Here is a 20000-nt window from a genome sequence, read left to right as displayed (position 1 = left end):
GTTTTAAAAGCTACGTAACATACAAAAGGCTATTGTCCTATATAAAACATGTAGCACATCATTCAAATAGTCATGTGCATTTTTCTCTCTGTGAGGAACCTTGGTGCCTTAGTGCTGGTGAGCAGTTGAGCAACTAGCTAGACGTCTACGTTGTAGAAAAAGGTTCTCCATGTTTAGAACCTCGTAATTCTGAGCTTTGGTTCTCCTCCAGGTCCACAGTCTGCTGCTCCTCCAGGACCTAGACTCCATCTCCTCAGTCCGCTGCGAAGTCCAGAATCCGGCAGGAAAACGAGCCTGGGACCTGAGGTTGCTCCACACCTGTAGGAAAAGACCTATGACGTTAATATCGTCTAAAATATTATCTTATCTCACCTTACCTCAGCTTATCTGATCCTGTCTGATCTGATCCTCCTGACTGCCTCACCTGCTTCCCTCTCTCTTCCGATCCCTCTCCCTTTCTCCAGCTCTATTTTCGCAGGTCATTCTTTTATCCGTCGTTGTGAGTTTGGTTCTCATCGCTGTGATCTTCCTCATCATACTCATCCTCCTCTGGAAGAAGGTCAGGAAATATTACAACTGTATATAATTCATATTATTACTAGTAGTAGTCATATTCGTAGATGTACTGCTTCTGTTAGTTGTAGGTTCTCACCGCTGTTTCCTGGTTCCTTCCTGTCTACTTCCTCTCTACTTCCTTCTTCCTTTGTGTCTCCTTCCTGGTTCCTCCCTGTCTACTTCCTTCTTCCTTTGTGTCTCCTTCCTGGTTCCTTCCTGTCTCCTCCCTGATCTTCTTCCTGTCTACTTCCTACTTTCTTTTCCCTGTGTAGAGGCCGCGTTACAAGCTCGGCTGGAGGCTGATGGACTCGGTTGGACCGGACCAGTGCAGCTTTGTTGATCCTTCAGAGCTTCATTACAGCTCGTCCTGGGAGGTTCCCCGGGACAACGTGGTGTTGGGTAAAACTCTTATCTTTACCCTTAAACCCTAAAAGTCTTATCTTTATTCTTAAACCCATATCGTTACCTTTACCCCCCCAGGCTCTGCGATCGGCTCTGGGCAGTTTGGTCGGGTTGTAGAAGCTTCAGTCTTTGGTCTGATCGACCTTCATTCCAGCACCAAGGTCATGGTGAAGATGCTCAAAGGTGCAGCAATCTGTCTGTGTGCCTGTCTTACAGTTATAGTTAAAATAGATATTATATTTTGGTATGTTATCATTTGTCCATTTTGACTGCTTGCACAATAGGAATGTGCATTTAATGATCTGAAACAACATATAAGTGAAATCTTATATTTTGACTGAAAACTATTACGACTAAAAATATATAAAGAAAAAATATATCCGACAGCTAAAAAATCCCCCAAAAAGCACATTCCATACTCAAGACTGATCGTAGAGTTGAGTGTGTTTTTATGTGCATTCCGACGAGTGTTCTTTACTTTCTACTGTATTTCCTGAAACAGATGAATTCGAAATGTTATTTTCCCTTCTGGATTTCTCACAGTATATGCCACGGTATTTGTATATGCTATGGATGATAGTATTTGTGTCTAGTATTGTCACGTATGCTCCAGCAGAGGGCAGCACTCGGAGAGATGAACAGACTCTGATTTCGGAGCTGAAGATTCTGTGCACATTCGAGCCTCATCTCAACGTAGTCAACCTGCTGGGAGCGTGCACGGAGCCAGGTAACACTGCTGGGAGCGTGCACGAGAGCGTGCACGGAGCTAGGTAACAGTGCATGAGAGCATGAGAGCATTTAGCATGCTCAGCAAACTGTCTGTCTGTGTTTCTGTCTGTCTGCCTCTCTGCAGGTCCTGTCTTGCTCATCAAAGAGTTCTGTCATCATGGTGACCTGTGTGGCTTTCTGAAGCGCAACAGACACTTAGTGAAGACTGAAGCAATGCACGACAAGAGGTGACACACACACACACACACACACACACACGTCTGTACAAAGTGTAAACAGTGCTCTCTCTCTCTCTCTCTCTCTCTCTCTCTCTCTCTCTCTCTCTCTGTCTCTCTCTGTCTCTCTCTGTCTCTCTCTCTCTCTCTGTCTCTGTCTCTGTCTCTGTCTCTGTCTCTCTCTCTCTCTCTCTCTCTCTCTCTCTCTCTCTCTCTCTCTTTCTCTCTCTGTCTCTCTCTCTCTCTCTGTCTCTGTCTCTGTCTCTCTCTCTCTCTCTCTCTCTCTCGCCCCTTCCCCACTTGCCGTAAATTTACAGGCAATGTTCTGTAAAAGTCCTTCTGTACATTTCCCCAGTCTCAAACTACTAGAATTTACAGGAAAATGCGGGTACAGCTGTGAATGGAAGTGTGGGAATGGAAGCATCAGATTTCCATAAAATATGGGTGGAGCCGAATCTAAATAAAGCACAAATATATTTGTAGTATTTGTGCTTTATTTCCAGAAAACAACGAATGTACGAAATACATTTATTTTATTCATTAGTTGTTTTCTGGAAGCAAAACATTTGGAAATATAGTGAGATCAAGTTCAAGTTCAAGTTCAAGAGATTATTTGTCACATACACACACATACGGTCGTACATATATGCAGTGAAGTGTCATGACACCCGGTGATTACGCACAATAAGCTCTATAAGCTCGAAAAATACGGAAAATTCTCAAATGTGCGTAATCAAATGTGGAGACAAACTGAAACATGTCCAGTGTCTCTATGGAGACAGGTCTTATATTCGTAAATTTTATAATTTCACTTTTTTTCAAAGATGCCACTCAGACCATAGACATGTCTTTTAGAGTGAGGGGTGCGGTGCGGGGACATTGGCACAAGTGTTTCGCTTGCCCACAAGCTGCATCACAGCATGGAGCCGGGGAGGGAGCAAGCGCACAGGTGGAGAAAGTTCCTTCTCCGGAGGCAGAGAGCGTAGGACAGGTTAAAAATGATCACACTGATTTAATATCTTGGGGTTGGGGTTATTGCATCCGAGGACAGGGGCTCTGTCCCCTCTCAGTCAGCGGAGAGGGGAGACTGTCTGGGAGGGGCAGGATCAGATCCAGATCTCAACTTGTGCATTCTAATGATTTAAAGAAAAAGTGCCCTGCGATTTAATAAAATCCGCATCGTCGCTCTGGGGGAAGGAAGCCGGTCGACCATGGTGTTCTGGAGAACCAGGTTGTCTCCATGGGCAGTGTAGCAGTTCTCCTGCCACACGCCAACCGAGTGGCTTTTCCAGGGCTCCCCAACACGGAAACACAGGCAATGATTTGAAGGACAAACCGGTTCATTGGCAGGATGTTAACGCTGGGAGCAGATGGAATGGTGTCAAAAACCAGAGCTTCCCATGTGTGTGGGGATGGGTGATTTAACCCGTGCACATCGATTGCTCTGCTGAGCAACAGGTGCAGTCACCCCTGATCCCAGGCCCAATTAACTAGACCCAAGACAGGTATGGCTGCCTAAATCACACCACCCCCACACCCCAGTAAGTAAGTCAATCTTTATCTAAAAAGCCCTTTTTAAGACATACTGTCTTTGTCATTTAAAAATACATACAAATATAAATCAAGAGTTTTTTTATTGTTTGAATTTGTATGCTTACTATTTCTTTTTTATTTTATTGTATTTGTCTTTATTTTATTTTTTATGCCCACTCTGTCTGGTTTAAATTGTCTTCTGTTGTGTTTCTTTTATTTTACCTGACTGCTTGTCAAGCATTTTGTAACCATATGTCTTAAAAAGTGCTTTTTAAATAAAGATTTACTTTCTTACTTAAAGAAATGTGGCTGTTGGAAATGTAGTAGAGTAGAAGTGGAGTAAAAAGTCGAAAGTCTCCAAAACGGATATACTGAAGCAAGTACAGTGTCATGAATCCTAGAAGTATTTCCTAGAAGTATTTATATTTGTTTTCATGTTTTATTTTCATCTGGTCATTTCCTCATTCCATGTCACTAACCTCTGTCATTTCAGATCCGCCCACTCCCTTTTGCTTTGCTGCCACTTCCTTCCCTTCACCTGGTTTCCTTGCAGCTCGTTCCCTCATTCGTCCCTCAGTATAAATACCAGTCCACTTCCCTGTGTCTCTTGCATGACGCTGAGCTTTCCTGTTCCTTCTGTCCAAACTTCTGCCTGATTTCCTGGACTCTGAGTATCTGCCTGTTCCCTGCCGGATAAGTTTGCCTTCTCTGACTGATGTCATGGTTTTGACCCTGCCTGTTTTTTTAAATAAACCTTGTGGACTTTGACTTCAGTGAGCGGTGAGCATAACAGACAGATACTTGCACTAGTGAGAGCCAGAGTGTGGCTTCATTTTATAAACTGATGATTGACAAATTATTTTCTACAACAGTGCTGCTCCAATGACCTCCTCAGTTTGGATGTAGATGTAGTTTGTTGAATGTGTTGATGATGATTCTTTTATTGTTGTGAGAGAACTGTTTTTGTATGTTTTCTACCATTGGAATGCAATGAGCTCAATAAAGGGCTTTTCAAACTCTCTCTCTCTCCTTTATCGCCCAGCGGTGACAGTGATGGAGGGTACATGGACATGAGTCAGGAGGCAGGGCAGTACTTTGCCATGGAGACACTGAGAGAACCAATCAGCTGCTCTGAAATCCAGCCAGCGCTGTACGAGACCCCCATCCCTCCATCCGGTATCTATCTGTCTGTCTGTCCGTCTGTCTAAACCATTTTGATAATTTCAGAACATCTTTAACCCTCTCTCTCTCTCTCTCTCTCTCTCTCTCAGGTTCACTGCAGCAGGATTCTGTCCTTCCCTCTCTCAGTCTGCTGGATCTGATCAGTTTCAGCCACCAGGTGGCGCAAGGCATGAAGTACCTCTCCTCCAAAAAGGTAGAGAGCATCCTCCCGCCCTCCTTCTCCTTTCCTCCTCCTCTCAACCCCTCCAAGAATGTAGAGCGCGTCCTCCTCTCCTTTGCTTCTCTCCTCTCCTTCCTTTTTCTCTGTATGAATGTAGAGAGCGTCCTCCCCTCCTCCCCTCATTCTCCCCTCTCCTTCTCTCCTCACTTCCAATAAGGTAGACAGCATCCTCCTGTCCTCCTCCTCTCCTTCTATCCTCTCCTCCTCTCATCTCTTCTTCTCCTCCATGAGTGTAGGGAGCACCCTCCTCTTCCTCTTCTCTCCTGCTCTTCATTCCTCTCCTCCAAGAAGGCGGAGAGCATCTTCCTTTCCTACTCTCCTCTTAAAAGTAAAAGAGTGTGTGTGTGTGTGTGTGTGTGTGTGTGTGTGTGCAGTGCGTGCATCGGGACCTGGCAGCCAGGAATGTCCTGGTCTGTGATTGGCCAGGAGCTGGGTCAGCTGACAGGATGTTGCTGAAGGTCGGGGACCTGAGTCTGTCCAGAGACCTGAGCAAGGATAGCAACTACATCGCCAGGGGCAACGTGAGTCTGATAAATACCAACCGATCACCTCCTGTCTGATCAATTTCTGATCACTTCCTGGGGGAGGATTATTGAGCCTGGTGTAGTTTTGGGTTTGGTGTAGGGCAGAGGAACTTCCCTCATGTTCGCACTTGTCGCGACCAGAACTAGGAGGGACCCAAACGCACGACACAGGGAGACGGGAGGCAGGCAAGGGATGTTTATTAGCCGGGGCGGTGGAGCTGGCCGGGGGGGACCCGGTCGGGTGGGGATGGAGCAGGGCAGGGCAGGGATGGGGTCCAGGATCCGGGTGGAGAGACGGGGAACCAGGCTGGATGGAGATGGACGGAGAGCCTTGGTCGGCGAGCGGAGACAGGCAGGTAAACCGGGCCGGCTGGACTTGGAGAGACGGACTGGGTCGACGAGAGGAGACAAGCGGGTAAGGCCAAGACAAGACAACAAGACATGAACTAGGAATAAGAACTTGGAAGGGAGCCAATAGCGATACAAGTCGGGGAAAGCTAGTTGACGGTCTGGCAAGGAATGACTGGGAAGCTGGGGCTAAATACTGTGCAGGTAATTGATCCCAGGTGTGTGCAATTGGGCTTGAGTAGGGAGCTGCAGATGGGGCAAGGGCGGCCTCTAGTGGCGCTGGGAGGCCGTGGGCCTAACAACACTCAAACCTGAACCTCTGGAGCGGATGAGTATGACGGTGTCACTCTAGTCTCTAGGCTGATGACGTCCTTCTGTTCATCTCTAACCCTACACTTTCTGAGAAATGTAGACATTTCTTACTTTTCCATTTTAATTTATTTATGTTGGAGGGGAGGGAGAGGGAGGGTGATGTATTGTGTAAATGCTAAAGAGAGCCTCCTGTCTGATCAATACCCGATAACTCACTCTGATCAATAGAGCTTCCTGCCGGTGAAGTGGATGTCTCCAGAAAGTATTTTCCACTGTGTCTACACAACGCAGAGCGACGTCTGGTCCTACGGAGTGTTACTTTGGGAGATCTTCTCTCTGGGTACTAGTACTACTACAATAATACTACAGTACTACTACAGTTTGACATTACTTAGTCAGTTCATCTCTCTAATCTTATCATTTCATCGCTCTCTAATTTCATGTTTTCATCTCTAAACTCGTTTCATAATCTCTCGAATTTCATCACTTCATCGCTCTCTAATCTCATCACCTCACCCCTCATGTCATCATTTCCTCTCTCTGATCTCATCACCATATCTCTTCATCTCGATTGAATCTCTTTAATCTAATCTCTAATTCCTCTCATCCAGGGGAGACCCCGTACCCTGACATTCCATTGAACTATCGCTTCTTCTCCGCTCTCAAGTCAGGGCACCGAATGTCCCGCCCTCAGCTCGCCACACAGGAAGTGTACGACCCCTCACTTTGTCAACGCTCCGTTTCCCACCATGCACTTCTCATTCTCATTCCATTCTATTTGTGTGTGTGTGTAGCTACCAGCTGATGATTGGCTGTTGGAATGTGAAGGCGGAGCTCCGACCTTCCTTCTCCTCTCTGACCGTTGCTATGGGCAACAGTGACGCATACAGCGAGGTTTCTACCAAATCTTAACAGCTCCCAGTATAACCAGTACAGTGTCCCAGTACCACCAGTACAGTATTCCCAGTACCAGTTTAACTGGTTCATCAGGTGTAACTTATGTAACTTGGTTTAACTGGGGTTAACTAGTGTAACTGGGTTTAACTGGTATAATTGGTGTAACTGATGTAATTGGGTTTAACTGGTTTGACTGGGCTTGGTCAGTCTTACACCCAGGCCAGCAGGAGGTTCCAGGAGCGGGGGGACGCTGTGGTGGTACGATCCAGACAGAAAGCGGGTCAGAGCATCAGGACGGATGGACCGCCTAGCGACATGTCAGGTAACTCCAACACTCACCCACACCCTGGATCACATGCAGTGAAACAAGGATCCTACGTCATGTTCAGGACAGCACATCTCTGCTCTGCTCTGCTCCGCTTCGTAGGAGAGAAGCAGGAGGTGTTGTTTGGTACTCGCCCTTTACACACGGCAGCGCTGACTATGCTTCTATTTCATATCTTCCTGACTGTCAGTACAGTAAACAGTATAGATATCATCTCTTGTGCTCCATGCGGGTCAAGAATTATTGACAAGAAAGTCACGTATGATGTGGGGAGGAGTGCCCCTCAGTATGTCACTGCACCACCCGTCTCTCTCTTTCAGTCTTTTTCCTCCTCTCACTAACGTTTCCTCCGCTGAATCTGTCATTCGGTTCATAGGTCCTGAGGGTAACGGCTACCTACGGGTCTGACACGACAGGCTCGGCCAGCTTCAACCTCTTGTACTGCTACTGCACCTGCGCCGGCAGCCGAGTGGCTGCTGGGCGTTGTTGGAACTGGCAGCATGATGCTGGATTCTCACTACTGCACCTTGTGCGGCGCGGGACGGCTGGTGGGAGACGGACACGTTTTGTGTCCTCGTTGCTTGGGCATAACTCGCCCGACAGAGGCTTTTAAACTCCTTTCCCACATGGAATCCATAACATTGCTGGATATAAAATATCTGGCAAAGACAGTAGGTAGTCATTCACATATTGGCCTAATTTAGGGAAAAGTTCCGTATGACGTCTGTTCCCACATGAGATGACCGTTATGAATACAGTACAGGTATGTTATAGGTCAGGGTTAGTACGTCATGTCCAGTGTAGATGCGATCATTTGGACAATCTCTGGACAACGGACGTACAATCAGAATCCCTTTTTTCTTTTTTCCTGGCTGGCTTTGATTTCCACCTCCTGCCCCTCCTTGACGGACTAGCTTCCCTCCGCGGGGACACAACTCCCTGATGCAATAACCCAATGTTATTAAATCAGTAAATCAGGATGGTTTTCAACCTGTCCTCCACCCTCTGCTACTGCACCCGTTCTACCTCTCCATGTCCGCTCGGTCCCTCTCCGACTCCGCTTTCGGGTTCCACTGGCAGGCGCGCAATGTGCTTGTTCACGTCTAGGGTCTGAGTGGCATTTTTAGGAAACAAAAACATGTCTCCGTAGAGACTGGATGTGTTTCAGTTTCTCGTCTTTGCGGCCGAGCGCCACGGTTCTGATTGGACTCGCTTTTTTCTTTTTGGAATATTTTTTTCTCCCAAAAACAAATAATTGTGAAAATATCTTTATGAAATAAATATTCATAAAAACCCACTCTTTGTGCTTTGCCGATATTTGGATACGGCTCCACCCCTACTTTACGTGCTTTTCCCGGCAATGTTAGTGCTTCCATTCCCACACACTTCCATTCACAGCCGTAGTGGCGTATGGGTGTAATGATACTTGGTTGAGCGTGGGGAGATTTATAGGCAACATCCACACCAGCTCATGTTCACACATTATGCCAAAACGCAGCCTTGCCAGTGGATTCACAGCTTTCATTCCATGTTGGAAAGGCTGCAGTTCTTGAACAACTATTTGTGTTTGTGTGTCGTTGACGCCATCTCCCAGGCATACAGTGGATATAACACGGATACAAAGGGATGTGGCTCCACAAGAAATGGAGCCACATCCTGGGTGGCACTTGAGGGTGTCCCTTTGTCTGAGATCCGTGCAGCAGCTCCTGGTCGCTGCTCTGTACCTTTTCCAGGTTTAAGGGAATTAATGTTGCGTCAGGCAACATTTTGAACACTGGGATCAACCACCTCCTGGTAGCCATGACACCTGGTTGTTAGGTAAGCGTGTATTCCTGGTGACCTTTCTGGTATTAATCATACATACTGTGGAATGTCGGGAAGATATGGAAAAGAACCTAGTTAGTTAGTTAGTTCTATGAAGATCTGGGTGACCGTCAGTAATTGTAGTCACTCCGAATAAGAGAGAAGATTCTGCAAGATTGATAGTGGGCTGGCAAGCACACTGTTATCTGCTGCGGGGCACGCCTCCCCACATCACATGTGACTTTGTTGTTATTAACTCTGGACCTACACTGAGCGTGAGGGATAATATCCATACCGGTGATTATCCAGATATTCATAAAACCATAGTTACCACGTTAATTACGTTTCTCACGATCCGTCTCCGTCTGACGTTTCTTTGCAGGTGCCAGAATGTCAATGTTTTTATTTAATGTCTGCTGCTGTTTTTGAATATTGCTCCCCAATATTTTAGTTGTCAGTGAAAAAATGGAGATCAGTGCTTCTGACTAAGCTTTTTCATCACTGTCCCGAAACCGTCCATTTTATATGTCCCAAAGTTAACATGGAACGTCCAAATATAAATGTTGTTTCTTCACATTGTGATTACATCGCACATGTGATAACAAGTCCATTATAATTAGTTAAAAGTCATCCATAGTGGTTCTTGGCATAAATGCAAGACAATTCAAAGGATTAGAAAACAAACTGTATCAATAAAAATAAATTGTATTTTTATAGAAATATTGCTTCCATACCTGCATGTTGACTGAAAGTATACAATATTTTATGAATATAGATGATATCAAGTACTGGATATGACGATAGACCAATTGTATGACAATAAAATTCAATATTAATGATAGTACTTTACACTGGCGAGCTTTTAAAAGGTTCAGGAGTCTGGATTCACTCGAGCACTGCACTCCACCAAAATGAACCATTTTGACATCATGAAATAATTCTCCTGAGAAGAGCATTCACAGCTCAGAGCAGCCGACTCTTCTGCCTCTCGTTCACTGTTCACTGGAGTCCAGCTTGGCTCACCCTGCATGAAACCAACTGAACCAAATCAAACCGCACTTTTTACTGACTGATTTGCCAAGAATCAAGTCTCAAAGAGTCAAACCCCTACATCACTCACGGAACTCGGGTGAAGCATGTTCCTAAGATCCTGCGAGAAAGATGCTGGCTAGGTTACCACGGCAACAGAGGACTTGGCGCTTGCCTGGTCAGGAGGACGAGGCAAGGTAGGTTAGTTTGAGGACTCGTGACTAAGGGTGTCAGTGTTCAGCGGCAGAGACTAAACGATGCTTGACTTCAGTTCCGCATTGTTATGATGTCACAGAGTGGAAACATATTAAATGTATATGTTTTAATTAACATCTGAATATACAGTATGTGTTTATTTCTATATTCCTCATTGAATGCAGTAACGCAGTGAACTGATATACAATATTCTGTGTATACATACTGTGTGTATGTGTGTATATAAATGGTATATATTGATTATGTAGTATAATATATATTTCTTATATACATAAGAAATATTATATATATATATATATATATACACATACAATATTTTGATAATTGACTGGCCGACTGATGAAAAAGCTGCATAGACTCATTTAGGTTCCCTTTATGAAAGGTATATTGTCACCTTATCAAATTAAACTATATAAGTAACTTGTGGCCTCATGTGGCAGCGAATGCATTTGATTATGCTTTTTACCGTGTTGCAGATGTATTTATTATATTCCTGGACCAAAGTGCGACACAATTTGTGCACAATAAGTACACGCAATCCAATTTTTTGCAAGAATATCTTTCAGATTTAAAAAACTGAAGTTTGAATTTGCAAGTTGGTGTAGGCTTTGTATCAGTTTCCTTTTTTATTTGTATTCAGTACAAATGGAACATGCAGATCATTTCCTTTAGATCAGTTTAAGTGGAAAGGCGTCTATTGCGACATTATAAATGATGTGTTTATGTGTTTAGTAATCGATTCCCAGGATCACTTCTGTCTTTATTCATATATTCAGCATCCCCCATTTTAGGAATCATCCGTTTAAATATTGTATTGTATCGTGTCCTGTATTGATCCTCTATTGAACTGCGTTCCACTGATTGGTTGATCGTTTAAATATTGAGACATGGCACGTACGACTCCACTGAGTCACTGCTGTTGCTCCAAGCCGCGTCTAGAGAACCCTCTGAGCTCATAGCGCCACCTAATCCTTGCATGATTTAGGAAATACCCCCCTGGTCATCGTATTGTTATTATATGTTATTATTAGTATTTGTGCTGTTGTAAAGAATAAAATCATACACATCATATTAATTTTAAGAAATCTGACAGATAATCCGCAAGTAATTTAAAAGTATTCTGATTCGATTAATACACAATCTGATTTAACTGTGTGTGTGTGTGTGTGTGTGTGTGTGCGGCAGGGGACCACCACCCTCAGGTCACAGTTCACCAGGCTGAGGCAGAGCAACAAGAGGGCGACCCAGCCCAGTCTGAAGACATCACCATGGAGACCAGCGGTCAGGTCCTGGACACCAGCAGTCAGCAGATGGAAAGGTAGTGCAGGGTTGGGGTTTCTGGACCCTGGAGCAGTGTTCACCCCTCCTCACCCCCTGTCCCACATGTCATGAATACTCTCATTCCAATTCAAATCAGGGTCATGAGAATGTGAGTGCCCCTAAATTGCTGCCTCACAGCAAGGTCCTGGGTTCGATTCCCACCTGGGGCGCTGTTGGCACCGTGCCCCGGTGGGTTATCTCCCAATGAAGCTCCTTTATGTGTGGAGTTTGCATGTTCTCCCTGTGCTCACACGGGGTTTCCTCCATCTAACATCAGTAAGGACCCCCACTCGAAAGCATGCCCACATCGTGGTCCGACCAGCGATTGACGTATGGAACCAGGTTCCCGGGCGTGGTTGAACGCTGCCCACTGCTCCTGGCTGCCCCCTGGAGGAAGGACACGCCAGGACGGTTGAATGCAGAGAAACCATTTCACCAGCACCACCCAAGTGTGTGTGTGTGTGTGTGTGTAGTTGTGTGTGTGTGTGTGTGTGTGTGCGTGTGCGTGTGTTGTAGCTGCGTGCGTGTGCGTGTTGTAGTTGTGTGTGTGTGTGTGTGTGTGCATGTGTTGTAGCTGCGTGTGTGTGCGTGTGTTGTAGCTGCGTGTGTGTGTTGTAGCTGTGTGTGTGTGTGTGTGTTGTAGTTGCGTGTGTGTGTGTGTGCGTGTGTTGTAGCTGCGTGTGTGTGCGTGTGTTGTAGTTGTGTGTGTGTGTGTGTGTGTGTGTGCGTGTGTTGTAGCTGCGTGTGTGTGCGTGTGCGTGTGTTGTAGTTGTGTGTGTGTGTGTGTATGTGTGTGTGCGTGTGTTGTAGCTGCGTGTGTGTGTTGTAGCTGTGTGTGTGTGTGTGCGTGTGTTGTAGCTGCGTGTGTGTGTTGTAGCTGTGTGTGTGTGTTGTAGCTGCGTGTGTGTGTTGTAGCTGCGTGTGTGTGTGTGTGTTGTAGCTGCGTGTGTGTGTTGTAGCTGTGTGTGTGTGTGTGTGTGTTGTAGCTGTGTGTGTGTGTTGTAGCTGCGTGTGTGTGTTGTAGCTGTGTGTGTGTGTGTGTGTGTTGTAGCTGCGTGTGTGTGTTGAAGCTGTGTGTGTGTGCGTGTGCGTGTGTTGTAGCTGCGTGTGTGTGTTGTAGCTGCGTGTGTGTGTTGTAGCTGTGTGTGTGTGTTGTAGCTGCGTGTGTGTGTTGTAGCTGCGTGTGTGTGTGTGTGTTGTAGCTGCGTGTGTGTGTTGTAGCTGCGTGTGTGTGTTGTAGCTGCGTGTGTGTGTGTTGTAGCTGTGTGTGTGTGTTGTAGTTGTGTGTGTGTGTGTGTGTGCGTGTGTGTGTGTTGTAGCTGTGTGTGTGTGTTGTAGCTGCGTGTGTGTGTTGTAGCTGTGTGTGTGTGTTGTAGTTGTGTGTGTGTGTGTGTGTGTGTGTGTGTTGTAGCTGCGTGTGTGTGTTGTAGTTGTGTGTGTGTGTGTGTGCGTGTGTGTGTGTTGTAGCTGTGTGTGTGTGTTGTAGCTGCGTGTGTGTGTTGTAGCTGTGTGCGTGTGTTGTAGCTGTGTGCGTGTGTTGTAGCTGTGTGTGTGTGTGTGTGTGTGTGTGTGTTGTAGCTGTGTGTGTGTGTGTTGTAGCTGTGTGTGTGTGTGTTGTAGCTGTGTGTGTGTGTGTGTTGTAGCTGTGTGCGTGTGCGTGTGTTGTAGCTGCGTGTGTGTGTGTGTGTGTTGTAGCTGTGTGTGTGTGTTGTAGCTGTGTGTGTGTGTGTGTGTGTGTGTTGTAGCTGTGTGTGTGTGTTGTAGCTGCGTGCGTGTGTTGTAGCTCTGTGTGTGTCTGTGTGTGTTGTAGCTGTGTGTGTGTGTGTGTGTTGTAGCTGTGTGTGTGTGTGTTGTAGCTGTGTGTGTGTGTGTTGTAGCTGCGTGTGTGTGTTGTAGCTGCGTGCGTGTGTTGTAGCTGTGTGTGTCTGTGTGTGTTGTAGCTGTGTGTGTGTGTTGTAGCTGTGTGTGTGTGTGTTGTAGCTGCGTGTGTGTGTTGTAGCTGTGTGTGTCTGTGTGTGTTGTAGCTGTGTGTGTGTGTTGTAGCTGTGTGTGTCTGTGTGTGTTGTAGCTGTGTGTGTGTGTTGTAGCTGTGTGTGTGTGTGTGTGTGTGTGTGTTGTAGCTGCGTGTGTGTGTTGTAGCTGTGTGCGTGTGTTGTAGCTGTGTGCGTGTGTTGTAGCTGTGTGCGTGTGTTGTAGCTGTGTGTGTGTGTGTGTGTGTGTGTGTGTGTGTGTATGTTGTAGCTGCGTGTGTGTGTTGTAGCTGTGTGCGTGTGTTGTAGCTGTGTGTGTGTTGTAGCTGTGTGTGTGTGTTGTAGCTGTGTGTGTGTGTGTGTTGTAGCTGTGTGTGTCTGTGTGTGTTGTAGCTGTGTGTGTGTGTTGTAGCTGCGTGTGTGTGTTGTAGCTGTGTGTGTGTGTTGTAGCTGTGTGTGTGTGTTGTAGCTGTGTGCGTGTGTTGTAGCTGTGTGTGTGTGTTGTAGCTGTGTGTGTGTGTTGTAGCTGTGTGTGTGTGTGTGTTGTAGCTGTGTGCGTGTGTGTGTGTTGTAGCTGTGTGCGTGTGTTGTAGCTGTGTGTGTGTGTTGTAGCTGTGTGTGTGTGTTGTAGCTGTGTGTGTGTGTGTGTGTGTGTGTGTGTTGTAGCTGCGTGTGTGTGTTGTAGCTGTGTGCGTGTGTTGTAGCTGTGTGCGTGTGTTGTAGCTGTGTGTGTGTGTGTGTGTGTGTGTGTGTGTGTGTATGTTGTAGCTGCGTGTGTGTGTTGTAGCTGTGTGTGTGTGTTGTAGCTGTGTGCGTGTGTTGTAGCTGTGTGCGTGTGTTGTAGCTGTGTGTGTGTGTTGTAGCTGTGTGTGTGTGTGTGTTGTAGCTGTGTGTGTCTGTGTGTGTTGTAGCTGTGTGTGTGTGTTGTAGCTGCGTGTGTGTGTTGTAGCTGCGTGTGTGTGTTGTAGCTGTGTGCGTGTGTTGTAGCTGTGTGTGTGTGTTGTAGCTGTGTGCGTGTGTTGTAGCTGTGTGTGTGTGTGTGTGTGTGTGTGTGTTGTAGCTGCGTGTGTGTGTTGTAGCTGTGTGTGTGTGTGTGTGTGTGTGTGTGTTGTAGCTGCGTGTGTGTGTTGTAGCTGTGTGCGTGTGTTGTAGCTGTGTGCGTGTGTTGTAGCTGTGTGTGTGTGTGTGTGTGTGTGTGTGTGTGTGTATGTTGTAGCTGCGTGTGTGTGTTGTAGCTGTGTGCGTGTGTTGTAGCTGTGTGTGTGTGTTGTAGCTGTGTGTGTGTGTGTGTTGTAGCTGTGTGTGTGTGTGTGTTGTAGCTGTGTGTGTCTGTGTGTGTTGTAGCTGTGTGTGTGTGTTGTAGCTGCGTGTGTGTGTTGTAGCTGTGTGCGTGTGTTGTAGCTGTGTGTGTGTGTTGTAGCTGTGTGTGTGTGTTGTAGCTGTGTGCGTGTGTTGTAGCTGTGTGTGTGTGTTGTAGCTGTGTGTGTGTGTTGTAGCTGTGTGTGTGTGTTGTAGCTGTGTGCGTGTGTTGTAGCTGTGTGTGTGTGTTGTAGCTGTGTGTGTGTGTTGTAGCTGTGTGTGTGTGTGTGTTGTAGCTGTGTGCGTGTGTGTGTGTTGTAGCTGTGTGCGTGTGTTGTAGCTGTGTGTGTGTGTTGTAGCTGTGTGTGTGTGTTGTAGCTGTGTGTGTGTGTTGTAGCTGTGTGTGTGTGTGTGTTGTAGCTGTGTGCGTGTGTGTGTGTTGTAGCTGTGTGTGTGTGTTGTAGCTGTGTGTGTGTGTTGTAGCTGTGCGTGTGTGTGTGTTGTAGCTGTGCGTGTGTGTGTGTTGTAGCTGTGTGTGTGTGTTGTAGCTGTGTGTGTGTGTGTTGTAGCTGTGTGTGTGTGTGTTGTAGCTGTGTGCGTGTGTGTGTGTTGTAGCTGTGTGTGTGTGTTGTAGCTGTGTGTGTGTGTTGTAGCTGTGTGTGTGTGTGTGTGTTGTAGCTGCGTGTGTGTGTTGTAGCTGTGTGTGTGTGTGTGTGTGTGTGTGTGTGTGTGTGTGTGTTGTAGCTGCGTGTGTGTGTGTGTGTTGTAGCTGTGTGTGTGTGTTGTAGCTGTGTGTGTGTGTTGTAGCTGTGTGTGTGTGTTGTAGCTGTGTGTGTGTGTGTTGTAGCTGTGTGTGTGTGTTGTAGCTGTGCGTGTGTGTGTTGTAGCTGCGTGTGTGTGTTGTAGCTGTGTGTGTGTGTTGTAGCTGTGTGTGTGTGTGTGTGTGTGTGTTGTAGCTGTGTGTGTTGTAGCTGTGTGTGTTGTAGCTGTGTGTGTGTGTTGTAGCTGTGTGTGTGTGTGTGTGTGTGTGTGTTGTAGCTGTGTGTGTGTGTGTGTGTGTGTGTTGTAGCTGCGTGTGTGTGTTGTAGCTGTGTGTGTGTGTGTGTTGTAGCTGTGTGTGTGTGTGTTGTAGCTGTGTGTGTGTGTTGTAGCTGTGTGTGTGTGTGTGTGTGTGTTGTAGCTGCGTGTGTGTGTTGTAGCTGCGTGTGTGTGTTGTAGCTGTGTGTGTGTGTGTGTGTGTGTTGTAGCTGTGTGTGTGTGTTGTAGCTGTGTGTGTGTGTTGTAGCTGTGTGTGTGTGTGTGTGTGTTGTAGCTGTGTGTGTGTGTTGTAGCTGTGTGTGTGTGTTGTAGCTGTGTGTGTGTGTGTGTGTTGTAGCTGCGTGTGTGTGTTGTAGCTGTGTGTGTGTGTGTGTGTTGTAGCTGCGTGTGTGTGTTGTAGCTGTGTGTGTGTGTGTGTTGTAGCTGTGTGTGTGTGTGTGTGTTGTAGCTGTGTGTGTGTGTTGTAGCTGTGTGTGTGTGTTGTAGCTGTGTGTGTGTGTGTGTGTGTGTGTTGTAGCTGTGTGTGTGTGTTGTAGCTGTGTGTGTGTGTTGTAGCTGTGTGTGTGTGTGTGTTGTAGCTGTGTGTGTGTGTTGTAGCTGTGTGTGTGTGTTGTAGCTGTGTGTGTGTGTGTGTTGTAGCTGTGTGTGTGTGTTGTAGCTGTGTGTGTGTGTGTGTTGTAGCTGTGTGTGTGTGTTGTAGCTGTGTGTGTGTGTTGTAGCTGTGTGTGTGTGTTGTAGCTGTGTGTGTGTGTTGTAGCTGTGTGTGTGTGTTGTAGCTGTGTGTGTGTGTTGTAGCTGTGTGTGTGTGTGTGTTGTAGCTGTGTGTGTGTGTTGTAGCTGTGTGTGTGTGTTGTAGCTGTGTGTGTGTGTTGTAGCTGTGTGTGTGTGTTGTAGCTGTGTGTGTGTGTTGTAGCTGTGTGTGTGTGTGTTGTAGCTGTGTGTGTGTGTGTGTTGTAGCTGTGTGTGTGTGTTGTAGCTGTGTGTGTGTGTTGATTAAAGATTCTTCTTCTTCCAAACTGAATGGAGTTTGCAAGACGACAGTTTGGGGGCAAACCTGCAGGACAGTCGGTGCTTGAGGAGTGGGTTGGGAAACGCTGCCCTAGAGCAAGGCACTAACAGAGCGAGGAAGCTCTTCCTCTGCTCTATTTAAGCAGCAAGTCTCCCCCGCCCCCCCGTCCCTCCACTTCCTGTTCTCTCCATCTGCTCGGCTACTTCCTGTTTGGAGGAGGAATGGAGAGTGAGTGAGTCAGTGGATTTCAACACGACGCAAACTGCTGCTTGGGATTTGGCGGAACACAGCAACACCTCCGTGGCCGCTTCTGTTTTCATGACATTCCTGTTTTCAGCTGCTGCACTTTTATGATATTGTTGAAGTTTCCAGCTTTCAATGAAGACACTGCATCAGAGCTTCTGAACCTCCTCCATGTCAGGAACCTCACATTGATCCATTTGATCCGATTTTAATTGGTTGCTGCGTTTTCCTCTTCAGCGTCCATCGCTCAGGAAGTGACATCAGCGCCCAGGAAGTGACATCACATCCAGGAAGCCACGGAGGAGCCGTAGACACCGCCTGAGAAGCCGATCAACGCTGACACCGATCCTGTTCAGCTTCCAGGACCCGGGACTAAGACGCAGGACGTCGGACGTAGGACGTAGGACTTAGGACGCAGGACGTAGCATGTAGGACGTAGGACGTAGGACGTAGGATGTGGGACTTAGGACATAGGATGCAGGACGTAGCATGTAGGACGTAGGACGTAGGACGTAGGACGTAGGACGTAGGATGTGGGACTTAGGACATAGGATGCAGCATATAAGACCTGGGACACAAGACATAGGATGTAAGAGACTGTCTAGGGGGTGGCAGAGAGGCTAGGACACAACCTAGGAGACGAGGAGACAGGAACTGTCCCAGATGTTATTTCCAGTCTAAAGCAGGAAAGAAAACCTGCTGCATTGAGGCACTTCTTTGTATACATGTTGCATATACTAGTACTTAATAGTATACATAGTACTTATTAGTATCATAGCACCTAATAGTATATGTCATACTTATTAGCATGCTCGCTGGGTTTATGTGGATGCTGGAAATCTTTATTTTTTTTTAATCAAAGTTTGTTGGAAAAAAAAACATTTGAATAAAAATCTTTTTTTCTTATTTACTCGTCACCGCGGTGATTCTTTACAGTGAGTAGAGGTCTGCCCCCTGCAGGCCAGCAGACTCACTACACACATCTCCACCACCTGACCTGGACACCACTCTTTCTTCTACACCAACGCAGTGCTGGTGTAGAAGGATGGAGGGGTGGAGGGGTCTCCATCCTTCTACACCAGCACTGCGTGCATCCTTCTAAACCACCACTCCTTCCACGCCATCACTCCATCCTTCCACGCCATCAGTCCTTCTACGTCATTACTCTGTACTTCTACACCACCAGTTTTTCCTCCTAAAACATGACTCTCTCTTTCTATCTGTCGATCGCCTGTCTGTCTGTCTGTCTGTCTGTCTGTCTGTCTGTTGAGAGACATGTTGACGTCAAACCAGTTGAACTGAGCATACCCGTGAGAGGAAGTAAGAGCAGGAGTGAAGGGAGAGACGGAGACGGAGCTTTTAGTCTCAGAGAAGTGATTTAAATGAGACAGAAGCAGAGATGGTTTTACTCCAGTTTCTACTGCTGATCGCCCTCTGTTCATCTGAAGGTGAGAAAGTTAATTAGGTATCTTTATTGATATAATCATATTTGTCAATATAATATTATTCATCAAAAAGCACATTGTAACTAGAACTTCAATTTTAGACATATAAATCAGAAATAATAGGTTATTTCTCTGATTTATGGAATTTTGGATTTCCAATCTCACTTAAATCCAGTAAAAGTTAAAAAATCTCAAACTTTTAGGATTTAAAAACCTGATGATTCAAGTCAGGAAGCAGATTAGCGCTAATAATGATAATGATAATACAAATGTGTGACTCCAAACCTTTAAATGTATTATTATTTTTATTATTCATTAATTATCAATTGTTCTTCTCTGAATTTTCAAATGTGAAACTATCTGGAACAACAACGGCAGAAGCTACGAACACAGTGAACGTCTGGTTTGAACCGGTACGTCACAAACATCTGGTGGTTGACGTTTCATTTAAATCAATCCACATACGGAGCCGAAATCTGTCAAAATTCAACCAAATATGATCCATATCACAGATGTGGTTCAATGCGTTTCACGCCAAAACACGTCCAACCCGACTTCAAGTACCTGGAACAATAATGACACAAGCTGCGACACGGTTAAGGTGTCGTGAAAACCTGTTTTTCACAAGGATCTGGTTTAAATCTTGTTCTTGGTTAAATTTCATACAAATCGATCCCCATATGGAGCAGATATTACTGAAAAACCAAACAACTTTGATCCCAAATATTCAGCTGGTCCTGCTTGACTGACGCGCCACGATATGTAAACAAAATGAAGGAGATACTACACAACAACAACATACTATACAACAAAACATACTATACAACAAAACATACTATACAACAATATACTATACAACAACATGCTATATAACAACAACATACTTCACAAAAACCACCCACTATACAATAACAACAAAACAAACTATACAACAGCAACATACTACAAAACAACAGCATTCTATACAGCAACTGGCAAATCAGAACACAACGGGACATTTTAACTAATGCACTTTTTTTTTTACAAAGCTATGTTAATATTTTTAGTTTGAATTGTGTTTTCTTCAAGTATGTTTTCCTTGCACTGCATTCTCTGTCTGGTTGTAAGATTAAATAATGTAAGGCTATTTAAAATTACTTTTAGGAGGATTTAAATCTATATTTAATACAACACAGTCAATTAATTCAATTATATAATTATAGGACCCAGAATCGCGATTGTGGCGCCTCCCCTTGCGGCTGCCTGCGCGAGCACCTTGTGTCGATTACGCACATTTTGGTATTTTTTAGTATTTATAGAGCTTATTGTGCGTAATCACCGGGTGTCATGACATTTCACTGCATATATGTATGAACGTATGTATATGTATGTGACAAATAATCTCTT

At 45.7% G+C, this 20000-nt stretch overlaps 2 protein-coding genes across 3 annotated transcripts in view; both read left to right on the top strand.

Moving 5' to 3' along the window:
* LOC307240174 (platelet-derived growth factor receptor beta-like) overlaps positions 1-18075 on the top strand; it is a 33805-nt gene extending 15730 nt beyond the window's left edge. For both annotated transcript variants that reach the window (XM_080013852.1, XM_080013853.1), the window contains 15 exons: positions 212-320; positions 465-559; positions 828-954; positions 1036-1140; positions 1574-1684; positions 1811-1913; positions 4477-4610; positions 4706-4809; positions 5211-5357; positions 6249-6360; positions 6632-6731; positions 6815-6914; positions 7125-7239; positions 11476-11608; positions 17407-18075. In XM_080013852.1, the coding sequence (XP_079869978.1) occupies positions 212-320; positions 465-559; positions 828-954; positions 1036-1140; positions 1574-1684; positions 1811-1913; positions 4477-4610; positions 4706-4809; positions 5211-5357; positions 6249-6360; positions 6632-6731; positions 6815-6914; positions 7125-7239; positions 11476-11608; positions 17407-17491 (1680 nt within the window). In that variant the 3' untranslated portion in view covers positions 17492-18075. The remainder of the gene's footprint in view (positions 1-211; positions 321-464; positions 560-827; positions 955-1035; positions 1141-1573; positions 1685-1810; positions 1914-4476; positions 4611-4705; positions 4810-5210; positions 5358-6248; positions 6361-6631; positions 6732-6814; positions 6915-7124; positions 7240-11475; positions 11609-17406) is intronic.
* Positions 18076-18501: 426 nt separating this feature from the next.
* Positions 18502-20000, top strand: part of LOC307240045 (macrophage colony-stimulating factor 1 receptor 2-like) — a 21071-nt gene continuing 19572 nt past the window's right edge. Inside the window, exon 1 of the mRNA XM_080013620.1 lies at positions 18502-18617. Within this exon, the coding sequence (XP_079869746.1) occupies positions 18569-18617 (49 nt within the window). The 5' untranslated portion in view covers positions 18502-18568. The remainder of the gene's footprint in view (positions 18618-20000) is intronic.

The sequence above is a fragment of the Zeus faber genome (genome assembly GCF_960531495.2).
Source record: "Zeus faber genome assembly, chromosome: 14".
Classification (NCBI taxonomy): domain Eukaryota; kingdom Metazoa; phylum Chordata; class Actinopteri; order Zeiformes; family Zeidae; genus Zeus; species Zeus faber.
This window is presented reverse-complemented; position numbering and strand designations above follow the sequence as displayed.